Source organism: Aegilops tauschii, chromosome 7 (genome assembly GCF_002575655.3).
Source record: "Aegilops tauschii subsp. strangulata cultivar AL8/78 chromosome 7, Aet v6.0, whole genome shotgun sequence".
NCBI classification, from domain to species: domain Eukaryota; kingdom Viridiplantae; phylum Streptophyta; class Magnoliopsida; order Poales; family Poaceae; genus Aegilops; species Aegilops tauschii.
This window is the reverse complement of record NC_053041.3, coordinates 88,631,066-88,643,560: the sequence shown is the minus strand read 5'-3', so window position 1 is coordinate 88,643,560 and position 12,495 is coordinate 88,631,066. Positions and strand designations below refer to the sequence as shown.

The 12,495-nt window shown below is 43.7% G+C and overlaps 2 protein-coding genes across 2 annotated transcripts; both read right to left on the bottom strand.

The window, feature by feature from the left end:
• Positions 1 to 428: 428 nt before the first annotated feature.
• On the bottom strand, positions 429 to 1,495 carry LOC109778888 (proteasome subunit alpha type-4-1). The gene has a single exon (XM_020337473.4). The coding sequence runs from the start codon at positions 1,345 to 1,347 to the stop codon at positions 595 to 597; it is 753 nt and encodes a 250-aa protein (XP_020193062.1). The 5' UTR covers positions 1,348 to 1,495; the 3' UTR covers positions 429 to 594.
• A 1,880-nt stretch (positions 1,496 to 3,375) lies between these two features.
• Positions 3,376 to 11,486, bottom strand: LOC109778890 (probable LRR receptor-like serine/threonine-protein kinase At1g29720). Its single transcript, XM_020337474.4, has 17 exons — positions 11,112 to 11,486; positions 10,861 to 11,014; positions 10,686 to 10,757; positions 9,998 to 10,069; positions 9,670 to 9,741; positions 9,454 to 9,525; positions 9,293 to 9,364; positions 9,056 to 9,127; positions 8,902 to 8,973; positions 7,842 to 7,910; positions 6,860 to 6,925; positions 5,801 to 5,869; positions 5,665 to 5,709; positions 4,882 to 4,943; positions 4,271 to 4,638; positions 3,974 to 4,160; positions 3,376 to 3,879 (listed from the first exon to the last, which is right to left on the bottom strand). Exons 1-17 carry the CDS (start codon positions 11,257 to 11,259, stop codon positions 3,689 to 3,691), a joined length of 1,863 nt encoding a protein of 620 aa, XP_020193063.3. The 5' UTR covers positions 11,260 to 11,486; the 3' UTR covers positions 3,376 to 3,688.
• Between the last annotated feature and the right edge of the window lie 1,009 nt (positions 11,487 to 12,495).

Below are 12,495 nucleotides of genomic sequence, written 5' to 3'. Positions count from 1 at the left end.
AAATAGCTAATTCTTCAAGGAACAGAGTAAAGGCGGCAAACAGTTGGTGGCATACAATGCTTCTACTATTTCCATTGTCTTGCTCTAACATGATCATTGTTGTTGTCTATGACAACCTAGACATAGAGCAACAAGAAAACATGTGACCACCAAGATTCCAACCTACAATCTTATATGATGTTTTATGCAATCATCATACATAATTACTAACTTCTCCATGGGGCAAACTAGATGGTGCATAGGTATTGAATCTATTGAAGGCGCTAAACTTTATAAACACAGGCCCCAAGCACCAGAACCTCCTTACAATTGGGATTGTTCACTAAACACACTTGATGAGAACATGGTCAAACACATAGGTTTCGCTGCAGTTTTCTATAAGCGCATTAGTCACAATAACAATCAAGCATGGGGCACAAGGATCACAATTTTCACCTAACATACGACAATCCATCAGATAAAGAAAATATGAAGCATGTTCGACATAAAATTAAAATGCATAATTGTCAAATAGTTTGGCTTAAAACAACAGAAACATAACTGATTAAGCGGTCTAAGAGTAGTAAGCATCGCAAGCCACAGCAAACCAGCACATCAGGCCTCAGGCGCGGGCTGCGTAAGCCCAGCCTTGGCAAGCAGCTTCCCCATGGCATCAGGAGAGCACACCTGGTACTGCACCTCCCCAGTGCCGGGCTGCACGAAGACCTCGGCCAGCTCCAGCTTATCGGCAGTCAAACTAGTGGAATCCATGGTCTTGCTGAGGACCTTGAGGGCAAGGGCGACGGCCTCCTCGCGGGTCATGCCGTCCTTGTAGTCCTGCTTGAGCATGGACTGGGCGGCCTGGCTGTTGGCCCCGACGGCGGCGGCCTTCCAGCCGCCGTAGTTGCCCGAGGGGTCGCTCATGTAGAGCTGGAAGCCGTGGTTCTTGTCCCACCCCGCGAAGAGGAAGGAGACGCCGAAGGGGCGGAGGCCCCCGAACTGGGTGTAGCCCTGCTTGGTGTCGCAGAGGGACTGGACGAGCTGCTCGACGGGGATGGGCTCCTGGTAGGAGAGCGCGTAGCGCTGGGCGTGGAGGCGGGCGGTGTTGATGAGGATGTTGGCGTCGGACATGATCCCGGCGACGGCGCAGGCGAGGTGGGAGTCGATCTTGTACATCTTCTCCGCGGATCGGGAGGACTGGAGCAGCTTGGAGGTGACCTTCTTCTCGCCGACGAGGACGACGCCGTCCGCCGCCAGGATCCCGAGCGCCGACCCGGCGTTCCCGATCGCCTCCATCGCGTACTCCACCTGGTACAGCCGGCCCTCCGGCGAGAAGATCGTGGTGCGGCTGTCGTAGCGGCGAGACATCTCGGCGGCGGCGGGGAGATCGGCGGAGGGGTCGGCGGCGGCGAGAGAGGGATTCCGAGGGTTCGGGTGGGGGATTTGGGGGAAGTGGGGAGGGAGGAAGCAGAGTCGGGGGGGAAGGTTAACGAGGGATCTACTTGTAAGGCAAGTAAAGAGGAGGGTTGTGGTTTGGGTTTTGTTTCAAGTTTAGGGGTGGAAACGAAAAGGAAATCTGCAGGAAGCAAAATTGGACAAGGATGTGAGGGAAGTGTTGAGAAGTGGTTTTATGCAAATTCATCTCAAATTCCAGAATTCCGAGCTAATTGTGTAATAATAAATAATCAATGTTTATTTTTATTCTTTTGGCGAGAATCCTTCCTGTCTTTGTTATGTCATGGCAGGAACATCAGAAATAAAAAAAAATACAGTTAGGTCAGTAGATTACACAGCGACGACTACAAGTAGCAAGCCAAAAGGCGTGCCACCATCATCGCCCGTCCCTTATGGGAACCAGGCAAAATCTACTATACTAGACAGTCATGAAGTTGTTGTGCTAAGACCCCGCAGAACTGATGCACCAGAACAGCAATCGATCGATGTCGATGAAGATAAGCTTGGACCTGAAGAATCCAACCTGTAGACACGAATGAAGACTGGATCCACGGAGATCTGATGAAGACCAACGCCGAACGAATCCCATGAGATCCGCCAGAGACACAACTCCACAGGCCCTTCGATGACATTAGACGGACCGTCGGGATGGGGCTAGGGGGAGGACCTTATTTCATATTCAGGGAGCCACCTCCGCCTCTCCTTTCTGAGCAAGACACAAACCCTAGTCGACATAAAAAAACCTAAAAACAAAACAGGAACCCTCCCGTCAGCAAGGATTGAGCTCAATCGCGCCTCCATGGCCGTAAGGCCCCCGAAGACTCGCAGACCGGCGGGGGTGGAGAAACCCTAATTAGGGTAGTCATGAGAGGAGGCCGAATAGGTACAACCGTGTGTTTCATCAATGTTTATTTTACCTGAGAACTAGGGTAAAAGGAAGGACAATTTGGTTCTCCCATGGTGATTTGACATAAATTTGAAGTTGAAAGTCAAAATGAATACTCATGTCTAAATATTGCAGTGTGGCAATTACAATATGAAATCACTAGTAACTCAAATAAAGAAAAATGCATGCAAAATATCAACCATTATAAGATTTTATTGGAACACGGGAACACGAAAAACGAAGGACTAAGATGCCATAGCATGCTCAATACAATAGGAAGTGATGACATGGAAATAGCAATGATAGAAGCTATCTGGTTGCACCGCAAGGAGAAAACATGCATATCTTTTAAAACTTGGTGCATGCCATAAGAGTAAATTGCTCAAAACTATCACATTTGTGGCTCGGGTAACGTATTGCCACTGCTTTTGTCAAAAATCACAAAAACCATCGTGTCTGCCGCAAGTGAGTAACAAATCACACTGATTTGTTAGAACTAGCGGTGAGCCCAACTAGTCAGTTTTGTGGTTAGACGTAGCTGATCACTAAATCAGTGTGATTTATTACTCACTTGCCGCAGAAGTGATGGATATTTTTTATGATTTTCGATAAAAGCAGTGGCAACTCGTTGTCAAAAAAAGAAAAAAAAAATTAAGGGTCTATGCCAGAATTCATAGAAAATTCAAATGTGGCATTCCTTCGATACAAAGATCATCCGCAGGTGAAGAATTCAATGGATTGAAATCCTACAACGGTCTGAACTGCAAGATTTTCACATGAAACAAGTCAATCAATCAGGGATGAGTATCCAGTGATACGGGAGCTCAGGTGCTCCCGTGATACGGGATCCCGGGCCACCGGATCTCAGATCCAACAGCATTTGAGGAGCTGCTGTAGCTGTTGTATCTGCACGCAATTTTTAGACTCCCTCGAGATGATTTTTTTGCAAAAATGTTGAGCATCTCACAGGAGCTCTTGGATCTGAGATCCAACACCGAGCTCGCACGGGAGCAGGTGCTCCCGGAGCACCAGATATTTTCCCAAGAAATTCCACATTCCAAAGAACACCTCAAGGTGTTAATTACTCATTCAACAAGGCCGCACTACATGGAAATAAGTTTGAACGAACAAATAAAGAATGAAGATGACTGAGTGGTCCTTACAAGTTACAATCGATGGATGGGAAACAAAACAAAGCTACAGATCTAAAATCCTGACAGTAAACCGAACTGTACACCAATGCTGCTCTCCTCTTCACGCTATGCGGTGAGTTTTCCTGTACAGGCATCCATGTCCCCCAACCAAGCTCGGCGAAGATATGATACAGTACATAGGCTAATTCACATGCTATGCACAACTGAACTCCCCTCATGCATTTGGATGCTTTACCAGTGCAACCCATTTCCACCAAAGGTAAACAACAGACGAAGAGATCACCGCCGCAGCTATACACAGGGCTGCAATGCCTGCAACCACTCCTCTCCGCTTGTCATCATTACTTGGCGCAGACACTGGCCGTGCTGGTGGGGGGCTGTTGTTCGGACTTTCGGGGCGAAAAACTGCACAAAATTGAGCATTTCATCCTTGTCAGTCAATGCTTTTCCCATAAATAGAAATGGTATGTGCGCCGTGCGGTATATGTACTGTAATTACCTCTTATTGCTGATACCAGAGGCCCATAAGCTCCTTCATATGGAATACAGCATGTGCCTCGTCCATTCCAATGCAGATGTATCTTAAGTACCGAGTTAACCACTGTCACTTCGTAAGTTATGTTTGTGGGTCTTCTGAACCCCCCTGCTTCCTTAGTAATGTCGAAATCTGTCTTGATATTTCGATCCTGCAGTTAATCAGACAATTTCATTTTCGCTCATCTAAACTGGGTGTGTCAAAAACTTAAATGTTTGTTTGCTTTGTGATTTTGCAAAGAGGGAGAAGGAGACATCAAACCTGAATATCAATGTTAAATAGGCGCTTTCCTGGCTTTTCAATAACTATCTCCGCGAAGAAGAGTTGAACTGTGTATTTCCCAGTAGACAAACCAACTATATAGTACCACAAAGCACTTCTTGATGTCCTTGCTGTTTGATACAGTTCAGGCATGTCTGTTCCCAGAATAACTTGACTTGTATTTACAAAACGAGGAGACTCACGAAAAGGATCAGAACCCACATGACTAACTACCCATTGCATGCTAGTATTAACATGAAAACCTGCTGCTCCAAGGTCAGTGGTGTCATCGTCAAATGTAATTGGCAATGGATCTGAATAAATTGTTTGCTTGCCGCCACAGTTTACAGCAAAGGAGGTTATAGCATCTGCATTTATGATCAGATGAGGGAGGCGTTAGTATTTTTCTTGAATTGCGGAACACATGTTAAGTGGCGAGATATAAGTGCAACATTAGAAGAACTAATAAGTCTTTAAATTAATAACTCTAGGAACACTATAATATGCATACCAATGTAGTGACTGTAGCATGATTCATTGAGTATTAGAAGTCTAATGACAAAGAAAGTCGTGTTCAAAATATCAAACAGTGAAGATTTTTTATGACTTACTAGTGTAATATTTTCTGTTGCATTCTTTCATGTGGAGACAGTTGAGAAGAGTGAGGTTTTCACTGCACATTAACAATTCATATGGCAGGATGAGAATATGAAGCAGAAAGACGCTATAAGAAAAAAGAACCCAAATATAAATTCTACTAAAATTACAAGTTCTGGCGGTCTACAGAAGTACCAAAGGTCACCATCAATGCTAACATTTCTTTTCGGCATTCTGCTTGTTGAAAATTTCCTGAACTTTTTACCTTTACTATATTGCAGGCTATTCTTTGAAATGCAAAGATAGGCCTACTTGTGACAAATTTCTAGTGCATATGTAGGCCCTGGCTCTTTGCTTGTAAAGAAGGAAAACTTGCTAGCACTTTGGTCTCCTCTTTCATGCACTTCCATTCCCCAACATATTCGATTGTTTCTCTAAAGTGCATCAAGAGAAAAGAGCAATAATAGCCTTACAGGAGCGGCATGGTTATATTGTTAAGCATCGGTGGGGTTGAAAAACGAAGGAATGCTGATCAGAACAGATTAGGCTATGAAAAAGAAAATGTTTATCGATCAATGGCGTTAGATAAGTATGCTTATTTAACAAACGTGTCATGTGTAACTTATCAATCTTTGAAAACAGGCAGCAAGTGAAGATTCACATTGAAGATTGTCCAATAATCACATTTACAAACTTAAAAATGAAAATTGGCAAACCAGTAACAATGAAGCTGTCACTTGTTTGATCAACATTATCAAAGCATGTCCACTGCAGTCATTATGAAAAATGTTGATTACCTGTTAATCGCTCTGCTTGTATCAATTGCAGTCCCAATATAATTTCTACACGGAAGACCATGTTTACAAAAGAATAAGTCAGATTGCTGATTTAGCCATTACAATTATGTAACGTGTAAAATTAAGAAATACATACAGTGACAACTTGCGATCAGTCGGATTGTTAGGAAGGAGTCCATTAATAAAAGGATTATAGGAAATATCCCTGAAGAGTATACACGAAAGTCAGGAGAGCTAATAGGTGTAAAACAGGCTGGCACTGCAGAAAAGAATTATAGGCTGATCTTGAAGAATTAGAATCACAGAATATGACACAACAGAGCCAAAAGAAAAGAAAAAGGGGCAGCCCGGTGCATGTAGCTCCTGCTTGCGCAGGGTCCGGGGAAGGGTCCGACCACTTTGGGTCTATTGTACGCAGCCTTTCCCTACATTTCTGTAAGAGGCTGTTTCCAGGACTTGAACCCGTGAGCTTTTACCACTGCGCCAAGGCAGCAACAGAGCCAAAAGAAAGCAAATACCAAAACTTTAATGCCCATTTGTCGAACAGTGGCTGTTGGTACATCTAAAGCATGAACGAACATCACATTACTTCGTAGTTGAAATGCATCAAAGGGAAGTATACATTTATGTCCATAAACTTGCATGTTACAGGGGATAATCGCACCATCTTAACCAAAGAGGTCATCACAACAACCATCAACCCCTCATCCCTTCAACCAAACACAAAATTGGTATCCCTAACCACCTCTCATCCTATCAAGTTCCAACCAAGCCAAAAATTGGCTCATCAAACCCACCCAACCAAACAGAAAAAATGGCCCCAACCATATGGATGTGGATACCATCAACCCACCCACCTCTGCCCTCAAACCAAACACACCCTTAAGAGTCACTACAAAATAATCCCTCCGTTCCAAAATGTAAGCAGTTCTAGATTTGTCCTAAGTCAAATTTCTTTTAAGTTTGACCAATTCTATAGGAAAATATACCAACGTCTACAATATCAAATTGTCAAACTGAAAGAAGTTTGAATTAGGACAAACTCAAATCGCTTACATTTTGGAATGTAGTAGAAACTGAAATGGTACCCTAGTAAAGCTTAGTTTGACAGTCCTAGTAAGAGACAGCCCATGAGGCATCTTTGATGTCAGCACAAAAGTCTTCATCAACCAGTGCAAATGCAGAGCATACTTACAAAGCAAGTGATGGCTGAACAAATTCAGCAGGCAGACGTCCACTAAAGTCATTGTCACCCGCATACCTAGAGGGATGAAATAAAAATGGTAAATGCTGATGGCATAAAGTAGGGAAAGGTAAATACAAGAACAATAAGATAAAAGATGAATCAGAACCAACAATAGGGTTCATCCAAGCACAGTGTATTATTGACTAATTAAGTAATATCACCATAAAGATAGCCCACTTAAAGTCGTGTTCTTATCACTTGACCTTACATGAAAAAAAGTGAATCAGATATCAAAATACTTATGCTGGGTAAGATAACGACGGGCAAACCATGCCAAAATCCAAGTCAGGAAGTCGTCTAGGAGGAGATTGAGATAGCAAAGGTACAACGCAAGACATCTTCTATGACCTATCTTGGACAAATACTATATCAGGGAGGAGCCATGAAGACAATATGTCAGTTTAAAGGTGAGCAAGCATATGTCTTGGGAGCTGGAAGAAATCAGAACTGTTCCTTAACTGCAATGTTCCCCAACAGTTTGCTTCAAGTTCACAAGGTCGTCTCAATTTACTTGCAAATGGTACCAAGTTTATTAGGCAAATAGAACGGCGGGCCTAGCGCTGCGGTAGAGTCTCTCCACTTGTGGCTTGGAGGTCCTGGTTCGAACCAACCTCCTTGCAGAATTATTGTGCACCTTGTGTGGGAGCTTTTGGCACTAGGTACGCCATTTACTTTTGAAGGATGGGAAGCCTGCAGCTGGATTGGCTGGTTTTGCCTGGGGTGGGGGGGGGGGGGGGGGGGGGGAGTAGATTGCCAGACTTTATAGCCAGCTTGCATTTGGTAAAAAATGCACTAAAGAAACTGAATCTGCAGCTTAACCATAAGCCTAACTGCTGTATGGCTGAGCCTCTAAGCTGACAGGATAGAGCATTGGCAATGGTAAAACCATGTTCCCACATGACACAAAGATTGCAAGTCTGTAACAACTTACAGGTATCTTGAACTCTTATACGGAAGCAGTAGTTGTAATTGGCCTGATAAATTGTTTGACCTCAAATCTCTGCAAATAAAAAGCATACACACACTTCAAAATAATGCTAACTATGAAATACCAGCACAATATAAGAAAAACCTTACGGATTGTACTTCTCAACAATGATACAGGGATCTATTTCATGGCATAGCTTGCACTATGAATTTAATAGCAAAGCTAAAAACATGATGACATGGAAGTGACTGTATAGTGGATTGAATATTTTAATACTTCCAGGTTTTCCATTGCGCTGAGAAGAAGAAAATGTCCAAACTCGTTAAACTGAAACATGTATTAACATCCAATTTAAATTTTCGGCGTAACTTGTCAACTACCATTGCAAGGTTAGAAGTGCAAAAGGTATGCACACAAATTGTTCATTGTCTACGTAGCGCGGATACTTCAGAAAGCGCGCGTATCCAGCTGGATACTGCCCCGATACGTATCCCTTGATTTTTTAATTTAAAAAATGGAAAATAATGTTTGATACTCCTAGGATACTGTTGTGATACGTTTTGGATACGTGAAACACCTCGTTTGATGTGAAGAGTAAAGGCGCACCTTTTGAAAAATCCCAACATGGGTGTGAGTTCATGTCAAAAAGTGACTGTTGATGTTATTGTTCAGTTGAAAGGTGAGCAGAGAGAGCAGATGCACTGAATGAGAGCAACAAGCCTAGGGAAATCTCACTGCCAACTGATGGAAGTGGACCAAGTGCAATAAAAAAAGGAGGTAATCCTATTAAGGCATGCTTTGACACGGAAGCTCCTTATTCATAGTGTTTCCTTTTATAGAAATTAATAGCCATTTGAGATGCATGACAATATATACCATAGATAAATAGCAGAAGTATCATATGAAGTCACGCTACAGAACACATTAACAATATACCAAGAACAGTAGCATCCTATTAAAGGACAACTGTGTTAAAGACTGCCTCAAATTACGATTTTGTATTACTATGGAGAGTAACTAAGCAAAAGCATTATCTTCAATGCAGAAGTTTTAGAAAACCCACAGGTATGTTAGATTGGGTAAAGTTGGGGGAGTACTAGGGAACTGGCCAACGATTCCACATTTTCTCAGAGATCTGCTTAACACAAAAACTGTAGTAAGTAATTATACTACTCAGGAAACTAAAATACAGTTCAGTACGACAGTTGCAGACATACAATATCGAAAGATTTGCTGAATCTGGTATGAAATCTATAGTAGAATTCGCACCATCAAGATCACCAAGCATCCTGTAAGGAAATACTTGTTAAACGTAGCACTATAAAGTATTTATTAAATCAGATTTGTGCGGTTTAGTTGTCAGTAACTTTCCAGATTAGAGTACCACAGCAATAAACAAACTGAGGACAGTGCTATTTTCATACTTAACAAAAGAAACCATTAGAGTGACTTACAGATACTTCAGATTGATCAAATTAGAGAATTGTTTTGGAATAGGTCCTTGAAGTTTCATCCCATATATTCTCCTAGAAAGACAAGTGTATTAGTGTTCCATGAATGCAAAGAAAGAAGAAGCTTTTACTAATGAAACAAACGAAGTACTACTTATGCATACAAGTCCGTGAGATTGGTAAAGTTCGCAATAAATTCTGGAAATAACCCTTCAATGTAGTTATCAAACATCCACCTGCATAAGCAATTGGAAGATCATGTAATCCTTCTTTCCAACAAGATGGTATGTAATCTATTACTCTCCAAATTGACTTGGTAAGAACTGAATAGCTTTTTACTTAGGATAAGAGTAAGTAAAAGGAAAATGACGCATACTTACAGGGATTGAAGATTCCTTAAAGGTGAAGATTCATTAGGAAAAGGTCCACTTAGTTGGTTGTTGTTGAAGTGCCTAGCTATGTGAAAAGCACTGAATCAGCTATGAGAATATTAGATGTCCTCGACGTTTTGAAATCAAAACAATATGAGTACTGACACTGTGACAAGAGTCTGGAGTATGACTACATTCGCTGCATAACACGTAGTAACCATGCACTCTCAACTCACATATTTCTTTACGACAATTACATAAATATTTACCTAATGAGGTCTCAGGTCCTAAGTATACAATCTCGATTATAAGGGGAACAAAAAGGTTTTCTAATCACCATGTTTCCAGTTTGGAGAGATTCGCAACTTCTGGAGGTATTGAACCGCTTAAATTGTTATTGCTCAAATCCCTACAAAAGGAAATGATAAGTGACTATCAGTCAACATTAAGAATCCTTGTTCTCACTCAACAAGCACAACATATTTTGTACTCCCTCCGTCCCAAAATAAGTGACTAAACTTTGTACTAAAGTTAGTGCAAAGTTGAGTCACTTATTTTGGGACGGAGGGAGTAGTATTTACAACTAGGAGTTAGAATAGGAAAAAAAAAACATGTCTAACAATAAACACATGGAGTCATTGTTCCTATACCTAATCATTTTAGTAATCACTATGTCTACTGCAATCTGCATTGGCAGTACATCGTTATGCTGCAGCAACAAGCTGCTGAGTGCTTAATCATAAGTAATAACTATAACAAGTAATGCCTTCATCAGTTCTCTAAAGGCTGGAGATCAGTCGAACATATTTTTGAGACGACATTTACACATGGCTTTTCAAGTATAGGTGGTAAAAGTTTAAAAGTTTGATTAGCGAACAACAAGTATTCCAGAACAAAAGCAAGTAATATAATACCCATTTGTGCAACCTAACACCGCATTGTCCTACTTATAGTAGGCTGGTTAATTCTCGCATTTCCTAGTGTGAGCAGTTTGCACAGTAACAGACATCAATGCCATGACTCACAGAGAGACCAGCTCCGTCAAGTTGAAGAGCTCCGGCGGGATCTCGGTCAGATTCCAGTATCCGGTGACGTTCCTGCATAATCCAGAGCCCAGCCGTCAATCCACAAGCAAAGGCAACGGAAAACCGAAAAGCCAGAGGCCTCGGGCCGGGCGAGCGAGGAAGACGGAGCACGAACAGGTGCGTGATGCGGCACACGGGCGAGCCGTCGCAGCTGCAGCCGACGGACGCGTTCCTCGCGAAGGACCCGGGCCAGTCCCGCGTCCCGCACGGGTTCACCGTCGGGCCGTACCGGAGACCCCACCGCTGGAACACCGCGCTCAGGGCGGCCGCTGCGAGGGGAGGAGGACACGGAGAGAGATCTGTGAGGCCGCGGGCATTTTACTAGTACCTTCCAATTCGGTAAGGAGAGCGGGAGAGCGGATTTACCGTCGGAGGCGTCGGTGGACTGCTGCTGAGGCGGGGGGAAGAAGGGCTGGGCGGCGGCGACGGCGAGGCCGGCGAGCGCGAGGAGCAGGGGGAGGGGCAGGGGAGCCATGGGCGTGGGGAGGCAGGGGTTGACTTGGGGTGGGAGCATTGGGGAGGGAGGGAGGCCCTCCCTTGGGGTTTTGGGGTGTGTGGGTTTGACCTCGCGCCGTTGCGCGGGTCTGGGGAGCACGGGCGGCAGCGGAGACGAGGTCGCGGACGGCCGGGTCTCGGGAGGGGGCTGGCTACCTACCTCGATCCGGGGTCGGACTCCGGCCGGCCGGCGGCGGCGCTGGTCTGAGTTTTGTGCTTTGAGCAACGCCTGTAAAACGAGCGGAAATGGAAATGGAAAGCGCGTTTTGTTGGGTAAAGCATTTTACTCGTGTTTTTTGGGGGAAAGGGTAAACATTTTACTCGTTGACCAGCTAGTTAAACTTTTGTTCCAAAATAGTCCATGGGCCCTCTTTGATGGGAAAAGCTTGGGAAGGATATTGTTGCATGTGCCAGATAGAAAAGTGTGAAAACACAGTAATTTTACAAAAATATATGTTCGATATGGAAAAACACATGATCATAAAAGGCATAATGAAATCAAGGTTAAAACATATAAAAATAAGATTGAATCAATATTATGCTACTTTTTTAAAAGCATCAGAGTTATTATAGAAGTTCATCGGAATTACAAAGCATCTCAAACATAATAAAAATTACATTGAGATTCCGAGACCATCGAACGACCGCTACTGCCGCCGGAACGAGCCGCCGATATGCTGCTGTAGCCGCTCCCTACCGGAGCCGGCTTGACCTTGTCGATGATAGGAAGTCTTCGTGCACGTGCGCCTAAAGACCAGCGCCAACCCTTGCATGTATGAAGCACCTGACACCAAATTCTCGCCACATTGATTCTTAAAAAAAAATTGCCACATTACGAAAAACCCTAAGCTCACCGACCCAAGGAGACGGCAAGAATCTACGCCGGAGCTCCGTCGACTATGTCTAGACAGACGAATTCGAGGAGGATCGAAGCCCGGTAGACAAACTTAAAGAAGAAGCACCGCCATCCGCCCGTGTGCCGCACCTGCGAGACCTAATAACTGAAGTGGGGTCACCAGGATTCCCTTCCCCGCCACCGACCGCCGGAGCGATAGGCAGAGGGGAGGCGAATCCACGAACTGGGCGGTGAAGTATGGAGAGAAGAGTTTGTTCTAGCCGTCTAGGGTTAGAAAAGGAACAGTTGCTATCTGCCAATATTATGCTACCTATTGTCTTTGCTTTGCATTTTTATTTGATATCTTTGTCTTCTAGAGCTTTTTTTGCCGTGTGATCATCAAGGTTGTATGCTCCTCTA